The sequence below is a fragment of the Cricetulus griseus genome, assembly GCF_003668045.3.
Source record: "Cricetulus griseus strain 17A/GY chromosome 1 unlocalized genomic scaffold, alternate assembly CriGri-PICRH-1.0 chr1_0, whole genome shotgun sequence".
NCBI classification, from domain to species: domain Eukaryota; kingdom Metazoa; phylum Chordata; class Mammalia; order Rodentia; family Cricetidae; genus Cricetulus; species Cricetulus griseus.
In genome coordinates, this window is record NW_023276806.1 from 193,918,360 (window position 1) to 193,945,396 (window position 27,037).

At 43.1% G+C, this 27,037-nt stretch overlaps 1 protein-coding gene across 3 annotated transcripts in view; it reads right to left on the reverse strand.

Moving 5' to 3' along the window:
• Lrguk (leucine rich repeats and guanylate kinase domain containing) overlaps positions 1–27,037 on the reverse strand; it is a 111,977-nt gene that overhangs the window by 77,555 nt on the left and 7,385 nt on the right. For 2 of the 3 annotated variants that reach the window (XM_027391417.2, XM_027391413.2), the window contains exons 3-7: positions 25,236–25,317; positions 21,345–21,445; positions 16,801–16,882; positions 9,382–9,506; positions 4,711–4,854 (exon numbers count right to left, since the gene is read on the reverse strand). In XM_027391417.2, the coding sequence (XP_027247218.1) occupies positions 4,711–4,854; positions 9,382–9,506; positions 16,801–16,882; positions 21,345–21,445; positions 25,236–25,317 (534 nt within the window). Of the gene's footprint in view, positions 1–4,710; positions 4,855–9,381; positions 9,507–16,800; positions 16,883–21,344; positions 21,446–25,235; positions 25,318–26,042; positions 26,153–27,037 lie in introns of those variants that run through there. The other variant, XM_027391416.2, reaches the window with a different exon arrangement.

Sequence of the window (27,037 nt, forward strand, 5' to 3'; positions counted from 1 at the left end):
ACTGAAGAAGCAACAAAGCAGCTTAAGAAGCAAGGCTACAAGTGAATACCCTTAACATTTGGAGCAAACCATGGACAGTTTCCATTTCCATATCTTTGGGTCTGGATAGCAGCTCAGGCTACCAGACCAGCTTGGTTGGCACTTTGGGATGTAGAGACCATAGCCTCCAAGGGGCCTCCTTCTTGCTTGTATCCAATGGCAGGAGTAGAACCACAATGTGATCACACCAACATCTCCGATAACCCAGCCCTGCCTGTCTCTGACTCAGTGTTGGTCCCTGCATAACAAGGGAGCCCCCCCCCCAAGATCATGTGCCCCATGTCCCTCTTTTCAAGTTTAATAAATATAAATCCATAGAGAGATCAAGTTCATTTAGCAGTCAACTCCCACAAATTCTTTTTGTTCATACACAGGGGCAAAATTATAAACCAGGACTCTAGAAGGTTAGGGTAATGCCATTTCATCACTTGAGACACTAAAAAGAGTGTATTGCTGAACAACGAAAGCATGAAATCCTTCACTATAGAACATACCCCATCTAAAGCACTGCAAAAACAATGCTTAGCTGTCACCATCTCTGTCCACATCAAGGGAGAATGCCCAGAGTGCTGTGGTTACTTAGAACTGAAGTTATTTCCTTGCATCTGTTTTATGAGCATTACTGTGTTACTCCTTACAAAAGTGCACAAGAAGTACTGATAATTAATTCTAAGGCATAAACCCAGCATGGTGGCACATGCCTTTAATCCCAGAGGCAGGTGGATCTACGAGTTTGAGGCAAGCTTAGTCTACAAAGCACGTTCCAGAACAGCCCGGGGTCCACAGAAAAAATGTCTTGAAAGACAGCCACCTCCTGATACACACAAAGATTCTGAGGTATAGCACCAAGATTCAGAAGCAGCCTAGCATTCCCTGAGTTATCCCTGGGAAACATCCCATTGCTGGCAGGGAGTGTGGAGGCTGTAGTAGAGTTGAAAGTTTGTGTCAATTTTAAGTGCTAGCCATGATTTAGACTGTCACAGGGACTGCAGAGTGGAAGATGGCAGAGGTCCACCCCCCCCCAATCAGCAGACAGTAAACATTGGCAAAGGGCAATCATGTACAAGCAGATACACAGAAGTAACACTGATGAAATTGCTACCCAGAAAACAGTATTTCTAACATCAAACTTAATCATAGAGGAAGCAGCATACCAATGAGGTGCTCCCTTTACAACACATTTTCCATCCCGGAATCAAAAATTCTCAACTATCCTATAGAAACCCCTTAGGGATTCTTCACATGGTTCAAATAGCATTTCCAAGGACTGTAGGTTACTCCCAACACACCCAGGGGGGAACCAGGGAATTGTGTCACTGTCAAAGACTGATTTGCCAAAGGAGTCCCTTGTAGGGCATGTGGCCACCTTTTTTTACAAAACAGTCTCTAACACTTGAAAATTATAAACTCCTTTCTTCATTTAACATACCTCTTTTTCTTTCACCCTTTTCCAATGTAGTTTGGAAAGTGACTTGAGAAGCAAGGGAGTGGTACACTACATGTAAGGTGACTCTAGGCCATCATTCTGACTAAATAAAGTGAGATGGACTCCCAACTATAACATAAACACCCCGTGTCAAAAGTCCTGTCTAAAACAATAGAAGGCAAAACAACTCAATAACAACTTTGTATGTAGACTGTGTGCTAAAAATGCATTTCAGGAATGGATAGAGAAAATGTGGTACATTTACACAATGGAGTACTACTCAGCGGAAAAAACAATGGAATCTTGAAATTCACAGGCACATGGATGGCACTAGAAGAAACCATCCTGAGTGAGGTAACCCAGTCACAAAAAGACAAACATGGTATGGACTCACTCAAATGGATTATTAGACATCAAGCAAAGGATTACCAGCCTACAACCCATAATGCCAGAGAAGCTAGGAAACAAGGAGGATCCTAAGAGAGACATACATGGTTCCCCCAGAGAAGGGGAAAGGGACAAGATCTCCTGAGCAAATTGGGAGCATGGGGGAGGAGAGAGGGAGTTAAGAGAAAGAGAAGGGGAGAAGAGGGGGGGTGAGGAGAATATGTGGGAGCAGGAAGATTGAGTTGAGGGAAAAATAGAGAAGAGATAATACCATAATAGATGGAGCCATTATAGGTTTAAAGAGAAATCTGGCCCTAGGGAAATGTCCAGAGATCTACAAGGATGACACCAACTAACAATCTAAGCAATAGTCAAGATGCTACCTTAAATGCCCTTCCCCAATAATGAGATTGATGACTACCTTATATGCCATCCTAAAGCCTTCATCCAGTAGCTGATAGAAGCAGAAGCAGATATCCCATAGCTAAACACTGAACTGAATTCCTGGAATCCAGTTGCAGAGAGGGAGGAGAGATGAGCAAAGGGGTCAAGACCAGGCTAGAGAAACCCACAGAAACAGCTGACCTGAACAAGGGGGAGCTCATGGACCCCAGACTGATATCTGGGAAAACAGCATAGGACCGACCCAGACCCCCTGATCGTGGGTGTCAGTCAGGAGGCCTGGGCAATCTATGGGGCCTCTGGCAGTGGATCAGTATCTATCCCTAGTATACAAATGGACTTTGGGAGCCCATTCCACATAGAGGGTTACTATCTGCCTGGACACACTGGGGAGGGTCCAGGCCCTGCTCCAAATGATATGACAGACTTTAAAGGTCCCCATGGAAGGCCTCACCCTCCCTGGGGAGCAGAAAGGGGATGGGATAGGGAGTTGGTGGGGGTTAGGGGAGGAGGAGAGGGAGAGGGAACTGGGATTGACATGTAAAAAAGCTTGTTTCTAATTTAAATAAAAATAGAAAAAATATAATAAAAATAAAAATAATTTTAAAAATTCATTTCAGAGATACCTAGTTAAATAAGATGTATTATTAGAATTAACATTTCCTGTTTCTTTTTCTTTTATTAGTGCTGGTAACTTTACATTACACCCATGGTGCATCCAAGCCTCATGCTCTCAGGTGTTATCCCACACCCACTGCTGAAGGCAAAGCCCTGGCTTCTCATCTACTATACCTGCTTATCACCACTGCTATTACTTCTTCTTCTAAATTATTACATGTGCTGAGTTGACATTTAATGGGCATATTTTACCTTTCAATATCCCCTGTATAAATATGAAAATGATTTTAAGCAAAAAAAATATTACTTAAGTCAATTTTCAATGGCAAATTCATAAAGAGGACATGAAAGCCATTTGGAACAGAAATTGTACTGTCTTCCTGCAACACAAGATACATGGACCAAGGTCATCTAATAGAATCAATTACCTTGTAAACAAACCAAGTGAGGTGAAGACCAATAGCCTTGTCTAAGATTAAAACTGTGTTTATTCACAGACCGTAATACCTGACTTGTGTTGATTTGCTTACAACCTAATGAATGATACAAACTTCCAAGAAAGTTCCTTGGAATATAACTCAACCGGGGCTTGTGGGCACCATATGAGAGGCCCAGTACTGTGCATGAAAGGAAGAATGAAAAGTACAGGGAAAAGGAAGGGAGGGAGGGAGAGAGGGCTGGAATGAGGGAGAGAGGGAGGGAGGGAGGAATGGAGGAAGGAAGGTTAAGTAAATTAATTAATTTGGGGGTTCAAGATATAGCTTGGTAGCAGACCATTCAAAAGGTTCTAGGTTCAGTCTCAAGTACTGCAGAGAGACAGAGACAGATAGACAGAGAGAAAGAATGACTATGGATATCATTTTGAAAGTAAAACATACATTAAGACAGAAATGCAAACAATTTCATTCCCCAACCCACTGAAGAGACACTGTTACTACCAGCAGGATAGAAGGAATCACTTCTATGTCTCTTCATTTTGTTTAATTTTTATGGTTAAGCCTTTCCTGTGGCATTTACATTTATTAAATTACAGATACAACTATATATATTTATATTCAATATACAACATGATATATATGTATGTATGTATGTATACACATATGAAAGGCTAAATATAGCTAATAACATATTATTTCCTAAAGGTTATCACCTTTGTGGTAAGAACATTAAAAACTCATTCTCAGCCTCTTTCAAGACCACTATTGCTAACTAGTGGTGGCTTTTGTCTATAAATTCTAGCACTTTAGAGGTAGAGGCAGGAGGACCAATGGTGCAAGGCTGGCCTTGACTACACAGCAAGTTCAAGGCCAACTTGGGCTACTTAGAGACCCCGTCTCAACATCCACCCCCACCAAAAAAGTCCTTACTATATTGTTAACTCCAGTTAGTGGTACTAAATAGATCTCTGAATGCATCACTCTGCCTGGCCTCTGTCTAGCTGAAGCTTTGAACCCTTTTCAGCAGGTGATTGTCCCACCAACAATCACTTTTCCCTGAGTGTGAACGAGAGGTGACATCAGCCTGTGAATGTTCTCTTATCTCTTCTTGCTCAGACATTTTGAATGTTCTGGGTGCTTTCTTTCTACAGGAAAATGTTGCATGAACAACACAGCGACTTTGGAAAATTACACACACCATAGCAGTTTGAACCTTTAAAATGCTGTAATTAAGAATTCAAAAAGTCATACTCGAAGAACTGTCCCAGAAAGTTTGCTTGAACGGCACTCCTGAGAGGGCGTTCCATGTGACCCTTGAGGAGCCAATACAGGGTCTTTGTGCCGACTGGCCAGTGTGCTCACTTCCCAGAGCCACAGAAGCCACTCCCCTGACTTACCCACCTTGTTATCCTCTAGGTTGATCATTTCCAGGAGGTCGTGGTTCTCCAAGCCCTGGAGGCTACTGATCCGATTGTAGGACAGATCCAGCTTCTGCAAGGCTTTCAGGTCCTCCAGACCTGTGATGGTCTCAATATTGTTGTGTCTCTAAAATGGATAAAACACAGTTTGTGTTTTAAAGCATTGTGCAAGCAGATGCATAGTGAAAAACCTTCATGTGTGGACACGGTCCCAAATTCTTTAAAAAACAAAACAGTAAGTTGTTCTTTCCCCATCCCCATTTCCATCTCCACCTATCTAAATGTCTACATAGACACCCAAGAAGAAAATCCTAGCTTTTTACCTGAAAGGTCAGGATACAGTGTTTTCATTAATATTTTAATATACTCATCTTCAGGTTGAACTTTCAAGTCAGTAGGAAAGTCAAACACTAAGTAATAGAAGCTTTTTGACAATGCATGCTACGATGTTAGTCCTTTGATTTTTCAAATTACTTCATTAATTTTTTGAGATTATAATATAATTATATCATTCCTCTCTTCCCTTTCCTTTGTCCCTCTGAACCCTCCCATAGGCCCCCCTCCTTGCTCTCTTGCAAATTCATGGCCTCTTTTTTTTCCCATTAAGTTTTACTACAAACACATTGCCTGAGAAGGGAATCTCAACAAAGGACCGGTGAGATGAGTTGGTCTCTGGTTATCCTTGAAATGAATTGTAATAATTGGGGTGGGTACCACCATTCTCTAGGCAGAGGATTCTGAAATGTCTAAGACTGAAGAATGGGAGTTGAACACTCGCCTCATGCTCTAATTCACTGCTCTCTGCTTCTGTGAGTTCTGTGAGTCCCTAAGACATGCTCTCTCCGGCTTCTGCTGCTGTGACTCCTTTGCTAGAATGGACTGTGAACCCCAGAACTGTGAGCTGAAGAGACCCCTTCCCACTTAAGTTGCTTTGGTCACAGTAGTTTGTCAATGCAATGGAAAAGACACTGAGACACACACCTGAAACCTAAACACCAGCACAGCTTCATGTTGCTCTCTAAAGTCATGACAGTAAACCAATACTGTAACTCCCGCATACACTTTGTTTCCAGACACATCCTGAAGTGACATCATCCTGCAAAGTCTGTGGGGATGGTTGAGTTGGCAGAGTCTGGTTACTTCTACATTTGTACAACCTCCTCTTTAACCTCAGGTAGCCTATAAAACCTCCCGTCACCAAGAGTATGACAGAAACGTGTCAATTCTAATTCTAAGATAGAAGATAACCAAGCCGCTTCTACTTTCAGGTCCTAGGAACTCTAGATACCATGTGAGAATTCCAGCCATTCTACTATGGACAAGTCATCTGGACAAGCAGAAATCACACGGGAAAGTACACTGAGAATAAATAGCAGACTGACAGACTGATACCTATGACTCAATACCCTGAGACTAATAGAAAATCTAGCCATCAAAGAATCCCAGATAAGCCAACCCCACCTGACCTATTAATATGCCAGCAAACCCATCAGAAGAAACAGCCCCCCAACCTAGTGCTGAGTACAGAACTGTTAGCTAACAACAACAGTTATTCCCTCAATGCCATCAGAACTGGATAGGTTACTATACAATGATAATCAAACTTACTTCTTCAATAATTCACATATCAGCATCTCTTGGACAATGAGAACAGGAAGAAGTTACCCATACTCAAATAACTGTCCTCTTTCTCAGACTCCACACACTCATGGCAATAGCAGTAATAATAATTTTCAGTTTTGAATTATTTCCTAACATACTCTGCATTCCTTGGCCCTTTTGCCTTAAGGACCAGGAAAATGTTATAGTGAATTTTAACCTTTGGTTTGAATCAAAATTATCATAAAGAATAAGTTCAAGTTTTCAGTTAATATTATATTTCACTTATCCTTATAACATTCAAAACTTTCAGGCCGGGTATGGTGATACAGGGGCAGGTAGACATCTGAAAGTTCAAGGCCAGCCTGGTCTACATAGTGAGTTCCACAACAGCCAGGACTACATAAAAGACCCTGTCTCAAAAAAAAAAAATTCAAAACTTTCAATATCGACTTAAGAACTGAAAATTTCAATTACTGTATTCCCTTTCATTGGAATATTTTCACTAGTAATGTTTATTGGCACATTGAATAGCAAGAAACTCATTTTCATCCTATTTTTCATAAAATTTCATTTCAATAATGAGCCAAATTTATGCTCACTGGTATAATTCTATAGCCCCTTAAAATATCATAATAGAATGTTAATAATCTTTAAAAGTATGTTATAGCCCATGAGAGCTTATTATACTATTCTTTTTACCTCTATATGTTTGAAAAATGTAATAAAAAAGGAAAAAAACTTATAACCTTATTTGTCAATGTAAAATCAAATTTTCCTGTTCAAAGTTCAAAAAAGTTAGGAAAAGTGAAAAGCAATAGGAAAGGGACCATGCTGTGCTCACCATCCTATCCATATCAATTTAATGTATTGAAATGAGGGCTCACTCTCCCATTCAAACACTGCCCACATATCAAATTTATATACAATACACTTTCCCCCAAAAGACTGTGAAGGACTTTCTATACGCAGGACAGATGTTATATTCTTCAGCGTCTCTGATGGCTTTCAAAGTGGTAGATGGTCTGAGCAGAGCAGGGCTTAGAAAAGTTTAATTAGCTAGCCTGTGGTTATAAAAGAGATCAGACTGAGAGAAGGTGAGAATCACCGAATCTCTGATTGAAAGCCAGTGAGGTAGGGCCTTTGTCCTGCACTGGGAACCCAAAGGCTTGCTCCTGAGTGTGGATATGAAGAAGTTTCAGCCCACACTTCCTCCAGGCCGACAGTGAATAGCAGAAAAACCAATTTTAGAAAGAAGTTGTTTGAAGTAAATTAAATCAGGAGACATTCCTCATCTACCAGTCTGTCAGGGGAAACTGAACTGGCCTTTACTCCAACAAGGTGAAGTTCAGGCTTCGCAGTGGTTTGTCACTGTGTTCTAAGGACAGAAGGGCCGGTTGCCAAGCCCGGAGGTTCCCTTGCCAGCTTTTATGTTTCCCACAAAAGATGAAAGCAAAGTATTAGGAAATGGTTCGTTCTTCTTACTATATTATAAACTGAATTCTTGTCAATAGCTGAATCAAATAAATGATTTTTCTGAATCCATGAATTAAAAATAAAGTCAATAAAAACTGCTGAAGCAAATGTGGATCATTTGGTTATAAATGCTATTTAAATTTGGAAAAGACAACTTTCCAATCACAGAATTTCAGTGAAAAATGAATCACAGTATTTTCTGTGTTTTCTGGCCCCATCTTGGGTGCTAGGCATAGGGAACAGAACAGCCTATTTCATTTATTGGCAGAAAAAAAAATAGCAAGAATGCTGCCAGTGAGGGTTATGTGACTAATGAAACACAGAATGAAAGTGAAATGTGCCATTTTTAATAATAATCGTCACTCCTTAAGCACAGAAATGTAAAATCTCAGGTGGACCCTGAATCCTTTCTCCGAATGCCAGTGGAAGGGCGGTCCTCCACCCTCTCTGAATTCCACAGAGGGCTAGTAGGGTCTTCAGAAAGTATTTTGAGCTTTAAGAGGAAGAAACACCATCACAGAGCAAACTTTAGTGGTTTGTGGCTAAAGAATTTGTACATGTGTGTAAAAAGTGTGCATAGCGGGCCGGAGAGACAACTCAGCAGTTGAGAGCATTGGCTGCTTTTCCAGGCTTGATTCCCAGTTCCCACAGGTGGCTCACAACTCTAACTCCAGTCCTAGGGGTTCCTATGACACCTTCTTGACTCCCTGGGCACGGGGTATGAAAGTCGTACATAAACATTCATGCAGGCAAAACACCCAAAGACATAAAATAAAAAATAATTTTTAAATTAAAATAATGCACACGCATGTCATTTAACAGCCACCTGTGAGAGAGACCTAAACATTAGTCAGATACAAGCCTCATTGAAATGCTCCCGGCCCACCCTCAGACGGGTGTAATAAAGGCCAAGAGAGCCATCAAAGGCTAGGGGGGAGGGGAAGTAAGGAAGAATCCTGTATACACACACAGCATTAGCACCCTCACACACACTAGTAACCTGTATTCTAATTTATAAATATCATGGGCATCCTTGGGACACTTGGGACCCTACTGACTTGTTAGCAAACAGTCTCGGTTTTGATTGGAGTTTTGGTCACTTGGCATGTCACTGGGCTTACAAAGGCACTTTCCTTGAGTGGTGGCAATCAGATGGAATCTTTCTGACTGAACTATGCATGTCTTCTCAGCATGACTTGGAGACTGGCATGCATTTGTATAGATGGGCTGCCTAGTGTGGCCCATTTTTGTGCACTAAAGTGCAGGCAGCTGTGAGCACGCTTCCTATGCCTCTCCAGTGAAATATATAATATTAAAAACTACCTGCTAAAATATACCTTCTTTCACAGACTAGGAGATCAACTCTCTACATTTTTTTAATTTGCACACCAAATTTGAAATTGGCTTGACTTGAACATGGACTATTGATATCACACACACACACACACACACACACACACACACACGTATACATACCAGACACTATAAGGAGCTGAGAAAAATTCTAGTGGTCATAATTCATATACTTCTTAAACAATAGGCAGTACTTCTACAAAAAATGGTATCTTATTGGACTCACCAAGCAAAGCACTTTGATGGGTAAGGTTCCTAAACCATTGATTGCTGTGATCTTGTTAGCAGCCAGACTCAGGTGGGTCAGGCAGACGCAATTCTCTATCCCACTGATGTCTTCTATCTCGTTGTCTGTATATGACAACTATGTTTAAGGAAAATGTTATTCAAAGTCTTTGGAAAGATTAAATACACACACACACACACACACACACACACACACACACACACACACACACACACACCAGTGTTGGGCCAGGGAAATGGCTGAGCAGGTAAAGGTACTTGCTGTCAATCCCTCGGTCCCATATGGTGGAAGGAGAGAATCAATTCCTAAAAAATGGTCCTCTGATCTTCACATAAAGACCTTGGTGAAACACACACACACACACACACACACACACACACACACATACACACACACACACACACTGGTAAATTTTTAAAAAATTAATAGGATAAATTCAAAACCTCTAACTGGCTTACACAACCAAACCTTCACTATCAGATTTTGCATTTGTAACATGGTGGATAACACCAAATTGGCATGAGGCTAGGAGTTAAGTCATGGGGAAAAATAAATAAATATTGGATGTGATACTGGAGCAATAATGGCACAAGATTATGGGAGTAACCAATTGTCTCTGCATTTGAGGTGCACTTCCCAGCAGGAGAGAATTCATGCCTGTACTCCACACTTCGTCAAAAACCCATGGCTGGGGAGGCCATGGGCCCCAGGGGAACTTTACTACTGTTGTTTAGCTAAAACGACATGGACCCAAACTTCCTTCAAAATATTTCCATTTATGCCCAGGAACGAATGCAAATGTCAAGTCTTAGTGAGAGCAGCTCCTCTTTGCCGTGGCTGATGGTGAACAGAGACTCACGGCTGCTCAAGGTGCTGAAAGTAAGTGATGGCTGAGTGAGGCAAAGGACAGTTCCACCATCCCTCTAACGCTGAGTAAGTGTCATGGAAGAAGGGGTGGAAAAAATAAGAGTTGGAAGATGGGGGAAGGGCTGCAAAATCGCCTGCAGGGCATGACACAGCCCTTAACAATCACATCTCACAATGGCTGTTTTAGCCTGCACAAGGAGGCTTCTTAAGGCTGGCCTTGTCAACAGTCAAGATGAAGAAGCCCTCCCCTTCTCTCTCAAACTACTGGCTACTGATAATTTTTTGGGGGGTTGGGTCACTATTTTCAGTGAGCTGTGTACTCACTGGTGAGTCACCAGGCTCCAGTGAATAGTTTTAAACCCCTGGCCTCACAGGTAGCCCTTCTTAAACTAAGTGAGTCACAAACAAAAAGTCAGGCATGTCAAAAAGGGACTTGGGAAGGGAGGGTACTGGCAGGAGTGGAACGGAAAAGAGAGAGGGTGGGGATGACAATAGCCAGAAAAACATTATATCCATGCATGAAATTGTCAAAGAACAGGGTTAATTGTTCTAAAAAGGGTGTGAATGAGCTGTTCTTCACACCTATAAGGCTCTCACTTCATCACTACATTACAATCACATTTGGCCAAGGAATCATAGCATGGAAACAGATGACTCAAGGCTGGGATTGAATCCAAAAAGAGCTGGATTAGGGAGAGAGATGGGTAAGAAAACCAGACAATGACATGCTGCCAAATGTCGCAGAAGTTTCTGAGTGTCTCTTACTGATTCCAGATTCCACCAATGGACAGAAACATAATTTTATGGTGGTCAATATGCCATTTCAAATCTCCTATGACTAAGGTCTCTGCCAAAACAACCGTACAAACGGACACTTAATCACAAACACTGTCTTTCAGATCCCATTTTCTCTGGGCTGGCTAAACAATGGTCTTGGAAATAGACAAAGGCCAGCTCTCTGTAGATATGGGCTATCATGAAAGGTGAACATGAAATATGGGAAATGAGAGATTAAATTATCTCACACAGCTGTGTATGAACTATCTTTGCGGCAAGCAATCTTTGGCAACAAGGATTAAGCCATGGAAACTTCAAATAGCCATCTGTTCGGTGTCAGACAGAACAAAGTGTTTAAGTCCTGCTTCACAAACAATAGTGTCCTGGAAGCTCTATTCCAACTAAGAGGAAGATGCTCCGAGTCACAGCACAGTGAACGGATGCAGTGGGCAGCTGCCAGACGCAGTCTCCTGGAAGCAGGTGAGGGCCAGGAGCTGTAATCAGAAATCCTAACAATCACAGGTTGTTTCTGAGACCCCAGAGGCTGCCTCAGCTCCCCTGGTGCCTCCAGCTTCCCCTCTACCTGTCACTACTATGTGTCAAGCTTACTGGAATGAGAACGGGGGGGGGGGGGAGAGAAACGGGGAGAAGCACAGTGCCTCACTGCAACCACAAGCCCAGGCTCCAGCAGATCCCACTGTGGTTGCTCAAGGCATTTCCTAAAGAGTAAGGAGTTCAACTAGCATCCCTGTGGAGAACGCTGTTCACGCCCTACCATCTCCTCCCACCTCCCAAGTCTCACTCCCCTTGACAGTGAAGGACTTTCAGGCACCGTAAGTTACTTAGGCTCATAAGTAAAGGATACACCTGCCTCGCCTCTGCACAGATCCCACACCCTTTCATTCAACCAACCAACCACACAATGAAAACACTCGATGCAAAGACCTACCTCTGTACAGAAGTCAGATAGACTTTTCCCCTGTCATTACTCCCCAACAACATGGTGTAACAACATTTGACATAGCCTCCATCTCATCATATACGAGAGATCCGAGCATCCATGGCTCGGGCATCTGAGGAGTACTGGAGCACACTTCCTAGGAATGACCTCAGTCTTTACATGGCCCTGCTTCTTACCCATCTTTTCCAGCAGTCTCATTATCTGCACTGCTGGTGCTGATCACAGTCAGTGCACGTGACCGTGCAGCGAGCAGCTCCAGGCCCCAGCTAGCCACACTTGCCCAGCCACAACGCCTCCATCCCTCTAATCTCCTGTCTTCTTACTTTAAGACTCGCTTTTCTGCCTTTCCTCCTCACACTATTATTTCACGTTCTGAGGTCTTGGGAGTTTCTGAGAAGAAGTACAATCTGATAAAGCACTAAACTATTTTGATGAATTAGCTTCCTGGATTAATCCTCTTAGGGGCATCATATTAAAAGAGGCCTATCAGGAGAAAGGCTCTGAGAACTCAAAATCTGCGCCTTGCTTTCCAGCTCTGAAGTTTGACCATTTTTGTGAATAAATCATTTAGAGTGGAATTTTAGACTGTTATGGAAACCGAGTGAAGGAACCCTGTGGCACTTAAGCATAACTTTACGGCTGGGGCCTAGGGAAGCCAACAATATATTTTTACATTCTGGCAATGCTGTCAGCAGGTCATAAACGCTTGGCGTGAATTATTCACTAGCTCGGCATTTGTTCTCGTTCATTTGTCTACAATCATAAAATACGGTTTGGGTGGACAGAAAACAGTCACTGAGAAGTCAGGCCAAAATCCATCAGGACTCTCTCAGAGGACAGTCCCAGTGCCGGCTTTAATCACAACCAATCCTGAGAGATCTCTATCACCTTAAAAAGTGGTCTCTGCCACAGAAGCAGGTCTCAGGGAGGAATGAAACATGTATATAGCTTAAATGACAGTGTTCTTAAAGTAGTAATCGCTTGGTGGATTGTCGAGTGGGCAAACCAAAATGATTCAGATAGTAACATCAGGCAGTGGCTTACCAGGTAGCTCCAACAAGGTGCTGAACACCCCCCCACCCCCGTCTCCAGTTCCTTTTCTATAAATACATAATTAACATTGGGTGGCCTCTAAAACCCTGAACCATGTTTTTAATTCATTAATGACCCATCAACCTTGAAAGGTAAAGAATAAACTACATCTTTACTCAATAATAAATAAATCTACTTAAAACCCTAAGTCTCTCACCTTGTAATTAGGATGATTATCAATTAAGCATCAATTATCTACATAAGGAAGGATGAAATAATCTAATATGATAAACTAAAAAAATTGATGCCTTATAGTTCACAATATAGTTCAAGATATTAATATATAATCTATTATAATCATTTTATATTACAAACATAATTGGTTTATTTTCAAATGATTCAAGTAAGAATTTCCACAGTTTGGGACTGGAGAGACGGCTTAGTGGTGAAAAACATGTACTACTCTTGCAGAGGACCTGAGTTTGGTTCCCAGCGCCCACATTAGGCAGCTCACAGCTGCCTGTAACTGTAACTCCATTTGGGAGGTGGATACAACACCCGCTTCTGGCCTCTGTGAACATTGCACACATGTGGTGCACATGCAGAAAAGCAAGCATGTGTGGACACACGCACACGCATGCACACGCATACACATACATTAAAAATAAAGGAAAGGAAATTCCATTTTTAATTCTTAGAACAAACCATTAAGCTTATACTTTCTTTTTAAAATATAAGGGAACTAGGGATTTGAGTCTGTTATAGAACTTAGCATGTATGAGACTCTGAGCTTCAGTTCTAACACACACACACACACACACACACACACACACACACACACACACACACCTCTCCTGTTCAATCTTTGTGTCTGCTTCTCAAAAATACTATACTGAATTGTCTCTTTCCCTTTAAACCTAGGTTATATTTGTTTTTTATTAAAGTTCCCCTCTGGGATTGAGAGATGGCTCATCCATTAGAATTGCTCTTGCAGAGGACCCAGGTTCAATTCCCAGCACTCACATGGAGGCTTACAAACAAACATCTATTTCTCTAGTTCCAGGAGATCTGATGCCCTCTTCTTACCTCCCCAGGCACCAGGCATGCATGAAGTGCACACACATACATACATACATACATATAGGCAAAAACATACACAAACATAAAATACAACCTAAAATCCTTAAATATCCATCTCTACTGCAACCCTTTGGTATACTTCAACCATTTTCACACCTCTATCATTTGCTAATACCTGACAATAGCATTATTTATTTACATCTTCTCTTATTGATGAGCAATTGGTGTGCTTCTATTTTTGCCATTACAGCCAACACCACAATAAACACTCCTCTGCAAGCTTCCGGGTACATGTGATTAACTGTAGAAGTCGGAAGTGTCGGAAGAGGTCATAGTGAGTGCTGACACCTTTATAGGAGAGCTGAAAGCTGTCTTCTCAAAGCGGCTGAGCCAATGTCATAAGCACAGACAGACAAGTTCCAAAGAGATCGTCTCGCTCTGTGTGCTTCCCAGCAGCTGGCACTTTTAGATTAGTGTGCTAAAATACTTTCGTAGAGCACATACTCAGAGAAAACTCTTTCTTTCTGGAATCCTGAGTTATATTGTGAAAGAGTAGCAAATTTGGGAGCTGGAAAGATGCCTAAAGGCACCTGCCTGGCATCAAGCCTGATGGCCTGAGTTGGATCCCTGAGACCCCTACGGTGGAACGAGTACCAAAAGTTGTCCTCAGACCTCCGTGTGGACACTGTCTTGTGTGCACCCACAAACAAGCATGCATACAAAATAAATTATAAAATGTAATAAAAAATTTTAAAGAGTGCTGAATTTCCTTATATTTTATATATCAATTGAGTTTCTTTAGGGGAGGAAAAGGCTTAATTTCCTAAATCTGTTAGTGTTAATTATATTTGTAAAGTTTCTAGTATTAAACTATTTGTAATTTTATTCCATTAATAGCTCAAGAAGAGCAGTGTGCTTTGGCTATTTGTCTCTGTAGTTTTCCAAACACAGGTGAAGATGCGATAATATATTCTATATGCCCACATTCTGAATTTCCATTACTCTGGGTATCACAATTACTTTCTTTATATGTCAGTGATAAGACTCAATTGCTACATCTAATGTACACATTCAACAAAGAAAATGTAATTCCTTTCTTTATGATATGACTACATTATTTGACATTCACAAAGTTCTAATATTTTACTTTTGTACATGGAAAGCTAAATTTATTTTTTAAAAAATTAAGACCCTCATGCTAGAAATGTTTTAAAGGGAATCCCTTATTATGAGTTTATAATATGTGAGAGTTGCATTCTTTGGGAATTCTGGGCTGCACACTTTAGTATCTTTCCAGAGCTCTGTCCTGTTCTCTGGGTACTGTGAGGGGCAGACGGGGCCTCTGCATGCTGAGCCCCTGACAGGCAGGGCTTTGGGGTATAGCCAGCTTCTTAGCTTTGACATCCACTCAAATTGTCTAGATACTTGGTTCAAATAGGTCCCTCTGGCAGCACTCTTCTACACGGCCAGAGATGAGTGATTTCCAAACCATGTGGCTTCTGAGTTCTCCCTCCCTTATGCCTCTCTCTCTCTCTCTCAACATTTATTGCACACAATGGTCAAGCATGAAGCCGTGGCTCTGTAGGAAGGTGCTGCATTTGTGTGTGCCTCTGACTTGCCATGGAAACATTTCGTTTAATTCATTATCGGATATCTCTGTTGGGCTACTCATGAGCACCATCTAACAGCTCGCTCACTGCTTCTTTTCATTAGTGAGTTTGAAAGGAAGTGGGTTGTGTTTGAGCGTTCCACAGGAGTAGAGACTTTCTCTGCACAGTCCATCTCCACGGTCACCACCTCTGCAATCTCAGACTTACTGCAAACAAGCTGCTGCCTCATCCCTGGAATGAGACACTCGGGACAATCAATTCATGCTCTGTCCTGCCCCCCCCCAAATTCTCAAGGGGAGAGAAAGATGCTTGTTGAGCAACAGAAGGCCCTGGTCTCCTATTGCCCAGAGAACATCAGTCTCTCTGGTGTAAAGAAGAGGTTCAAGCTCGTTAGATGCACAGATCTTCAGTTAACCTTTTAGGTTCCACAAGTTGAAGCCTGCATTCTGTTCTCATGGGAGCATGGTTCATTTATTGCATACATGTATGTTCCCGAAGGCACATCAAAAACTGGGGTTCTCTTTTATTTTTAGTTAAATACGTTTTAGCTAGAGATAGAGGTCTGTGGAAGAGCACTTACCAAGAATATATAAGATCTCAGGTTTGATCCCCCAAAAAATAAATAAATAAATAACATACTAGAATGCCTTGCTTTACTTAAAGGCAGCAGTATGAACTCCTCAGGAAAATAACTATTAGTTTTTGTCATGACAAATATACATTTTCAGACTCTGAATTTGTATAAAATAAGGCAAAAGTTTAAGTAAATTTGAAGACACATGCTCATTTAACATAACTTCCCTAATTCTAGAATCAAGAACTAGCTTAACGTTCATGTCATGGACAGCCCTCCGCTTGCTGGGGTGAGAAGCCCGTGGCAAGCTTTGGCTATGGAACTGGTCCTTGGTAAACAAACATCCTTCCTCATTTTATGACTATTGATTCTTATTCGGTTACATGAGCCACACACTTTAGGGAAATCACTTATGTGATGCCACTCTGTGTAGTCTGCAACACCCTCTCCAACGGCTCCAGTCACCATGGCCTCCCCTTCACGCATTCAAAGGATACTGTCCAAAATTAGCTGAGTGAGAGTGTGGTACGCTGACAGGTCACCCATTTCAGAAATTTCGTTGTGGGAAAAATCCACCTTCTGGTGACAAAAAGAGAACAGAATATTCCACATTTCTTTCTTTCAGGCTCACTAATGTTTAGTAGCAAAAGAAACAAGAGAATGCGCTTCTGCGGGTAGACTTACAATTGATTGCTGTAGATGCATTAGAGCTAAATCAGGCATCTCTCTCTCTCTCTCTCTCTCTCTCTCTCTCTCTCTCTCTCTCTCTCTCTCTCTCTCTCTCTCTCTCACTCTCTGCCTTGTCTAACCAGGACACTATTGCCACCACCTCGAGAGAGAACTGAGAAGTCTTCTTTGTGGCCCACAAGGATGGATCTTCCCTTTCCATTCCATCCCTTTCCCTCCAGGGTCTCACACTGACCTGAAATTTTTGTAGAGCAGACTGGCCTCAAACCTGCAGAGATCTGCCTGCCTCTGCCTCTCAAGTGCTGGGATTAAAGGTGTGTGCCATACACCCCACCTACTCTTGAGTTTTCAGCTCTTATTTTAAATTTCCTAGGTTGTCCTTCTGGATTTACTTCAGTTTCATCCATATCACCATGTTTCCCATTTTTTCCAATACCCAACAGACCACATTCGCTTCACTTGTGCGCACATCTCATTTTTCTGTTCTACAGATAGTGGCACATGTTGCCAGAACAGTCCTTATTTATCCCTCAGGCTTCAGAGCTTCATCTGTATATGCCTTAGTTAGGGTTCTCTGTTGCTGTGAAGAGACACCATGACCACTGCAACTCTTATAAAGAAAACATCCAATTGATGGTGGCTGGCTTGCCTTTTTAGGGGTTCCGTCCATTATCATCACAATGGGGAGTATGGCAGTGTGCTGGAGCTGAGAGTGCTACACCTTGCTGGCAACAGGAAGTCGACTGAGACATTAAGCATTATCCTGAGCATAGGAAACTTCAATGCCTGCCCCCACAGTGACATACTTCCTCCAACAAGGCCACACCTCCTAACAGTGCCCATGAGATTATGGGGGCCAAGAACCTTCAAACCACCACAACGTACTTTCTCAAAACTGACTCATTTAGATAGACATTTTCAGCAACATCCATTGACCCTAGTCTAGAATGATACTAAAAACAGACTAACTAATTAAATAAAGAGCTTTGCTTAATTCATCTACTGGAACAAAATATTTAAAAAAAAAAAAAAGGCAAGAAAACCCAAGATTTTTGAAGCACTGTATTGAGCACTCAATGAGGAAGCTGCAATCTCATTCCAGAAGGTTGTCCAGAAGATACTGAATAGACACTGTCCCTCTTGTACCCTTTAAAACCATCCATGGGGTGTGGGGGCAAGAGCAACTGGCTTGCAGCTAGCTGTATTGCATTAAATAAGATGATGCACTAAAACCACCAGAGGGCCTTGGCCTTCCCTCTCAGAGTGCACAGGCTCCTGAGGGGCCAAAAGACCTCATCAAGGCAGTCTGGAACATGGCAAGTGCTTCTTTGAAAGATTGGAATGAATTCACCAGAAGTTAGACCCCTGGAGATGGAGTACATGGTTGTTTTGTTGGTTTGTGAGGCCTTCTGGGGAGTGGGAAGGAGTAACGAGAAGAAACTCCCAGAAGTAGTTCTGAGGGAGCATCACACTGTTCCTTTGATGGGTTTCCCTGGGATGCAAAGCAAACTGGGCAGCAGAGGAGACCCAAACAACTCTACAAAGGCAGTTCTTGATAAGCTTACGACCGAACAGCCCCCTACTGGGTACCGATGGGCGTCTAAGGCAGCCTACCTGGGCAAAAGAATATAATATCGCCCAGGTATAACTGAAAGATGGACTGGGGGGATGGGGGGGCAGTGTGTGTGTGACTTATCAAAGCAAATGACAAGGAACTACAGAAGAGACCAAGGCGTTTCAAATCCAGTATCAAGAATGCCACGGTCTTGATTTCAAGTAGAGTTTCAATTTGGTTCAAGCCTAAGCTGAAGAATTTGAATCTAACTTAAGTTTTAGACAAAATAAATAGATAATAAAAGGTGAGAGTTCTTCTTTCATTCCTTAAAATAACCTTTTTTGTTAAATATTTGTGTCCCACCGGTGGAAGCTTATCCCATGTTCTGGGGCAATGGTTCTCAAACTTGTTAGACTCTTAGGGTCATCTAGGACTTAACAAGTCCAAAGCCCAGGCCTTCCCTTGAGCCACTTAAATCAGAATCTCTGGCAGTGGGGTCCAGACCATAATAAGTCTTCAAGTCCCCCTAAGTGATTCCAGAGGAGAAGAGTCTAGGAGCCAGCACTCCTGTGGTGTCTCACAGCACAACCGGCTGCCTCCATAGCCACCCAGAGCAGAGTGCACAATCTTGGGCATGCCTCTGCCAAACTGACATCGGAGAATCTCCACAGGTGGCCTGGGTGCCCCTGGGAGCAGGAGAAATGTCACTCTACATATCGAGCTGCTCCACGGTGCACATGTGTCTCATTCCTGCTTTCAAAGCGCAAGCTCAAAAACAAGTGCAGGAAGCAAGCGTGGAGGTATAGAATTGGGTAGAGGCGGTGTATGCTTCCCTCTAGGCTACTGGGCAGGTGTTCACCACTGTTAACCTCTGTTAAAAGTCATATTCCTGTCAATCATAAGATCTTTCTTTAAATTCTCATTTTAAGCATTCCTTCTGGGGGGGGTGTTGTTTTCCTATAAATAAGAAAAGATGTAGGGGATAAGACAATCTGACCCCCTAATGGCAGCTGTTAGACTCTCCACTGATACCCTGGCCACCTTGAGCAAAATAAATGTGAGGCATCTGGCCAGCCTCCCACCCTTACACCTTTACATCAGCACCAGCCACTTTGAGCATCCCATAGAAGCCTCGAAACAACTACCTACCAGTCACAACTGGATGCACTAGTTCCTGAAGGGGCAGCCTCAGCCAGGGCTGTTTGACTTTTGTTGTTGTTGTTGTTTTGTTTTGTTTCGTCACAAAGTCTCTGTGAACTCTAGATGGTCTTACAACCATCCAGGAAGGTGCATGGGGCCCCACTTCCCTGATGACCCTGATGACCCAGCTGATGGGGAAATAAAGAAGCTGTCCATTGGTGCAAACACAAACCTTCACTTACATGCAAGATGAGCTGTGATTGGCCCAACACCCCTTCTCTGGTTATGTAAGGTTCTCAGGTTCCAGGGGTAAGGAGACCTTTCCCTCGGCCCTTGCCATTGTTTTTACAGCCGCAGGCCCCAGAAAAGGCTTCTCTGGGGCGGTTTTTGTTTTCGTCTACTGTAGTAGTGTGGGGTGAGCCGATGACATGAAGAAAACATGCAAACAGTGGAGCAGAGTGGCAGTGACAGCAGAAGCGTCAAAGTGACAGCAGTTACAACAGCTGTGGGGCTAACCAGCCAAGTTATAAAAGGTGGCAAGGCAGCTGGCTTCTCTGTAGCTGAAGAGGCAGCTGGGCAGTCCAAGAGGGTGGCAGGAGCAGGGATGGGGTGACAGAGAAACTAGAGAAGACAGCGCACTGAGGCTGAAGGAGGCTGAAGAACCAGAGAGTGGAGACCGGCCACTGTCACTGAAAAGTTCCAGAGAGCTGCTGAGTCCTTAGGGTCCAGAGTCAGGTACTGAAGGCCCTGGAACTCTATCTAACACTTGTCACTGTCAAAGGCTGGAAGGAATCCTGCTATCCGGATTCTGAACACTGCCAGCTACTGCCAAAGGCTGTGGAGGTCTGACTTCCCAAGCTACACAGGAGCCTATGCGGTGTCAGATACACAAGACTCGCAGGAGCTCAACAGCAGAGGGTGGGTGTGACCTGCGACCTGCTCCCACCTGTGTCAAGCTGCTGGCCGCTGGCTACTGGCTGCTGGCAAACACTGAAGGGAACAAAAGCTGCCAGACACCAGCACTGAAAGAGCCTGCATTGCTGACCCACAATTACTATCTGGGCAGGGCTAGTTCATTAGTAATAAAAGTATTATTTTCTTAAAAAGCAAGGGTTGGATAAGGAAGAGGACAACGTTTGCCCCGAGGAAATGCTTTACCACTATTTCACATACAAGTGCGCTGCTGTAGCAGAAGAGACGCAATAGCCACTACTTCTTCAATAAGGGCAAAGGAGCAAAGGGCAAGGGGCCAAGGAGTGTGGCAGCACACGGCTGGACTCCCAGCACTCAGAAGGCTGAGGCGGGAAGGGCGGGAGTTTGAGGCCAGCCTGAGCTGCACGGAAAGACCTACCTCCTGAAACCAAAGAGATAATAGTCAATGAAAATCTTCTCTTTAACCTAAGACAATGAAATAAAATATGGCCAAGAGGACTGAAGGAAGCAGGTTCTTTGAATGTGAGGTTTCAGCAAAGATCTCCCAAGGACTGTGCAGTGGTGGAGCATCTCAGTGACACACCTGTCTGCATTTCAGCTGAAACACCTGCACTGTAAGTTTTACACCTTAGGCCCTCGGACTTCTCTCCATTAATTCTCTCTTGCTTGTATAAGCACCGTGGCAACCACTTACCGTATGTGTGATTAGTATATTGGCAAGTATACCTGGAGATTCTTGGGTGGCTTGAAATTGAAAAAGGTAGTCAGCTTGTTCTGGGAAGCATTTAGTTCTAGAAGATACGGCATGTGGCTCACACAAGACAAGTCTGGGGACAGAAAAGGTAAATCAACAAGCCACTAGAAAAAGTCACGAAGTACATTACAGCAGAACACATTTTTTTTCCCCAGACAGGATCACACTGTACAGCCCTGGTTGGCCTGGAACTCACTTTGTAGACCAGGCCAGCCTAGAACTTAGAGAGATTCACCTGCATCTGCTTCCCAAGTGCTGGGATTAAAGGCCCTACCACACCTGGCCCATATCAGAATAACTTTTAAGTATGCCCATTGCAAGTGTATCTCAAATATTTCAGCTGAGTCAAATTAATAAAAATTAGTGATGTGTGAAATATTTTTAAAGTGTAGAACAGAGGAGATCAGGATGGAGGAGGAGGTGGGGGTGAGGAGGGAGAGAAGAACCCCAAAACACATTTGGTTCTAATAAGTCATAACAGTACCCAGCACATTATAAGGTGACTTGAAAAATCATTTTAGAAATGTGTAAGACTCTCTATGAGCCAATAATTTTTCTTTCTTCCCCAGGGCCCACCCACTTCTTCCAGCTCCTGTATTTCTGGGACGTCTGAGTAACCTGTGGCTGAGGACTCCCGCAGGTTCCCACTCATCTCCTCACAATGTGATCATCCTTAAGGGCTTCAAAATATCACCAGCCTTACAGGGAAGGACGCAAAGCTAAAGCCTTAGACACTCCTCTTGGTGATTAGCTCCTAGATAACTGAATTGGGTCTTTTCAGAAGACTGAAAATACCACAATTAGTGGACTCCGTTGCTAATTCAATTTTGTTTTAGTTGGACTTAATCCTAAATCTCATTAATTATCTGAGGTGATTTAGATCCATGACTTGTAACTGTGCTTTGACTTTGGATTGGCTCGAAACTACATCTGAGTTCTGTATTTTATCCCAAGCAGATATCCCTGAACTTGGTGCTAAGTAAAACACTGCACAAATGGAGCCCATGCATGGAGTCCCACATTAACTGTGGTCGTGACGTAGCGTTTGCCATTGTCCCTCTGTCTTCACAGCAGACACACACTGGGCATCAGAATGAAAGAATCCACATAGTAGGGGGGTCTAACCTTGTTGGTGTGGGTGATTCATTTCATCACCTGTAAGTGGTTGGTGGTAGCACCCCCTTTTCTCTCTCATTCTGGAGGGCACAGAGAACCAGGACAGTGATGCCAATGATGGGCCAAGCCAAGCGGCATAGACACATGCAGAGTGGGAGGGGAGGGTGTGGCACACCGGCTGTGTCTTGGGCAGCACTGGCAGGCACTGTGAGATGGCTCTGCCATCTTGCATTTTGCGATGGTTTGAATGGAAGAGAAAGTCCCTGTAGTCTTGGGCATTTGAATGCTTGGTCCCCAGCTGGTGGCGATGTTTGGGCAGGCTTAGGAGGTGTGGCTTGCTGCAGGAAGTATGTCACTGGGGGCAGGCTTTGAGGTTTTAAAAGCCACACATTATTGCCTCTTCACTCTGCCTCCCATTTGGGGTTGGAGATGTGAGCCCTCCAATCTCAGCTTCCAGCTATGGTCACCATGTCTGCTGCCTGCTGCTGTACTGTCATCATTATGGACTCATCCTCTGGAACTAGAAGCCCAAATAAACTCTTTCTTCTATATTGCCTTGGTCATAGGATTTTATCACAGAAACAGAAAAGTAATTAGTATGCCAGATCCAGGCGCTCTGAAGGTCTCTTGTTTAAATAGTAGCTTAGTTGTGAACACCTCTGGAAGAGGTGATGCATTGGGATAGCAATGTTTTGGTAGAAATCAATGGGAAACCTATGGGGACGTCAGATGGTTAGCAGCCTATGCCTATCAGCCTGCATCTGCCTATTCTGCGCTCAGCTGCCCGTCTATTAGAAGTGGTCTCAATTCTATTCATCTCCACCGAGTCCCTGAACTCCTGCCGGGGTCCATCTTTAATGCCAGTTGCATGGATATCTATTTTAAAGTAGAAGCATCAGCTAATATTTAGACAGATTCAATAAGATGGCAACTACATCTCATACTCTGTACATAGCCCTAAGGTTTTAAAAATCACTGTGACACAGACAGTCCCTGAGTTGCTAACTTCCATGTAGTTCCTCCTTGGTGTGGTAACCTCTTTGTCCACCAGATGGCAGAAGCACCTTATGTCTACACCAAAGATTCTGGACCAGCAGCATCAGCCTTACTTACTCTTGCTTACTGCAAATGTAAATTCTCAACCCTTACCCCAGTTCTACTGAGTCAGAAACTCTGAGGGTGAGATTCAGCAATCTGTGTGCAAACAGCCCCCACTACACACAGTGATTCTATTGAAAGTTGAAATGTGGCAGCTACCTCAGGACACCCATAAGGCTGACATCCCCCAAAGAAAAACATATTGTCATACCAACACACATCAGACTCGAAGACTCCTGATGAATTAATGAGGAGGGTCATAAAGAACCCAGGAGGAGGGGTCTGGCCTAGAGAGGACTTTCTGCACAGAGAGTGCCTTGAGTGGCAGGCTATGAAGCTAAGTCTCTGCTGGCTGCTGCCACTGAGCGTCGTCAGAGCCTCCCATGAGACTGAAATTTCTTATTCAGTGAGAGTGAAAAATCAATCTCAGAGCTGTGGGGTGGGCAGAGCACACTCAACCTTGTAGGTGTGGGGTGGGCAGAGCACTCCTGCCAGTGCCGGCTTAAACGCCTTCCTGGTGACTGGGTCATCACATGATCTGAGGTTTGCTTTAAAGTAACTTGGAGGAAGAGGGATGGAGTAGGGGTGCTGATAGAACAAGACTGACCCCTCCTATTACTCCTGAGCCTCAGTATTCATTCCAGAATTTTCTCTGCTCATGTTTGCAATTTTCTAAAATGAGTTTATAAAAAAATAGGAAAAAATAATGTCACGGTCTCTCCAACAGCAGTATTTGGAATAGGATACAAGGCTTGCCTTGAGGCAAGGGGTAGACTTTAATTGTTAGTCAGATGAGGGAAATTGGAAAAGGAAATTGAGAGACAATGCCAATCAGTGGCATTGAGGTCCTCTTGAAGGCAGGTAAAAGGAGCAAGCAGAAAGATACTCCGTAGAGAAAACAGACCAGAAGTAAGTGTCTCTAGAGTCTAAAGAAAAATATGTATAGTTTTAATATCAAATAAGATCAGAAAATCCCAAACAAAGACCAGACTTTAAAGAAAATAAGACAGTTGCAGGATATGTTCGTTAAGTGTGAAGAAGGAAGGTATCATAACAAGTACAAAGAATTTCAGATGGTGTAGTCAAAAGAATCAACTAAACACACAGAGATGGGGACCAGGGTCGACACCATGAAGCCCTGATGCTTAAACAATAATAGAAGAAGCCAGCCAGGATGAAAGTGTTAGTATAAAAACAACAGAAGCCGGGCATTGGTGGCGCAGGCCTTTAATCCCAGCACTCGGGAGGCAGAGGCAGGCGATCTCTGTGGGTTCAAGGCCAGCCTGGTCTCCAGAGTGAATGCCAGGATAGGCTCCAAATTCATTTGAGCTAAATAACTAGCTGAAGAAAAGGGTATCATCAAACATTCTGCAAGTACCGAAGGGATAACAATCCCAGTGGGGCTCCCTGGGTGCACCCCAACTGGGCCAAAACGCTGAAGATCTACCTGTCTTCTCTTCATTTGTGGCTTGTTGCCCCCCCTCTTGTTCTATCTCTCTCTTTCTCCACAGAAAGCAATAAGTCAATATGCAGCTGTACCTACAAATCACTTATATCAAGCTCAGTATTATTAAACCACATTAAATTCTGTAGCCTGTACATTTTTGCACCATTTCAGTGATCAATCCACTCAGCTGACAATCACATACCTTCGATTTTGTTTGCAGAAAGATTCAGCTTCTGCAGGTGAATGTAGTCACACAGGACGCTGACGTCAACTAACTCACAGTTCTGGCAGGGAGAAAGGGGGAGACTTTAATATGGCATTTACAGTGTTCGTGTGAGCCTTCCTGTGACAACTGGAAACAATGCTGATGGAAAGAAAGCCAGAGTTTCTTTCCAAAGTGTAGAAGCAAGAGAATAAAATCTAAGGTCTGCTACTAACAGGATCTCAAAATGGACTACAGAGCAAAAAGGAGGAGGAGGAAGAAGAAAGGAAGGAAGGAAGAGGAGGAGAAGGGAGAAGAAGAGAAGAAGAAGAAGAAGAAGAAGAAGAAGAAGAAGAAGAAGAAGAAGAAGAAGAAGAAGAAGAAGAAGAAAGTATTCCTTCAGAAGAAATACTAATCAATCAAGGCAGAGACAAGTGAACAGTCGATGAATCTGAGACTGACCAGGGCTACACAGTAAGACCCTGTCTCAAAAAGAAGAAGGAAATTATTAGCCTAAGAAATTAGTGTTAGCAGCAAGAACGCACCACATGGAAAGGTAAACAATAGCAGTGTTCACTAGAGCCTTTAGAACCGTCTAAAATAAAATTTACAGCAATGAAGACCAGGTTTTCATCCAACCAAATAAAAGCCAGTGCTGGGAGTTTAAATGAAGTTTTAGGAAGATGTCGTAGGTCACCAGGAGATCGTTAACAACACAGACTGCAAAGCTGTTGTTACTCAGTGATCCCAACAGATCCAACAGCTGCAGGGCAGACAGGGGAAAAACAGAGAGATATATGGCCAAACCTGAAGTCACAGAGCAGCTTGGGAGCTGCGGTCTCCAACTCTGCTGAGGCTCTGTCCAAAATTCATGCCAGAAAATGGTACTCGAAGGAGGGAATTTGATCCCATGGGATAAAGACTTCTACTAGTGGCATATGTCATTCTGTCACAGGCAGTAAACAAAGCCAAAGATGACTAATGAAGAGTCATTTGACAGCAAGTTCTCATGTAGGGCAGTGATGGCTGTTTAATGTGGGCTGTCGCAGGAAACAAATCAGCATTCGGTCCCTACTGTGTGCATCACTGTGCTTGATGAGAAAATAGGGGAGAGGGGCGGAGCTTTACTTTGCCTTTAAGAATTTAGGACTTTGGCAGGGGAGAAGATATATGCACAAGTAATTAGAAAAAGTAAAATAAATAATAATAATAACTACTATTATTATTATGTATAGCATAAGTAAGATATGAGGGAGAAACTCAGTGAACCAGAAAGTGCATTTGGTGAGACAGTTTATTGAGGCCAAGTAATTCAGCACATAATATTTCAACAGTAAGGAGGTCGGTGGCAAAATAAGTTAAGATCCATCCCTCTGGCTGAAATAAGATTTAAAGGATTGCTTTCTTGGCAGATCAATTTAAGACACGGCACTACATACATAAGAAGACGACTGGTTGAAATGGACCTTCGTGTGGCTGTCCTGGCTGCTAGAATTACACCATCTCAATGTCTTACACGGTGCTGTGTGTACAGGGTACTCCACTTGTCACACCTGGGTGCCTAGGACAACCCCAGAAGGTTAGACACTACCAGGGATAGAAAAGCTTGGCCGTGGTATGCTGACCCTGAAGGACAAACCATGAAGTCAGCATGGGGACAACACCTCATTATTAGTCCTTGGGTATTTTACTAGTTCAAATCCAAGGCAGAACACCCTTGCAATGCGTTAGCCCAGTCGGGAGTAACTAAATGATGAAACTATAGCACAATTTCAATGTGCTTTTAAAATAAAAGTATGTGT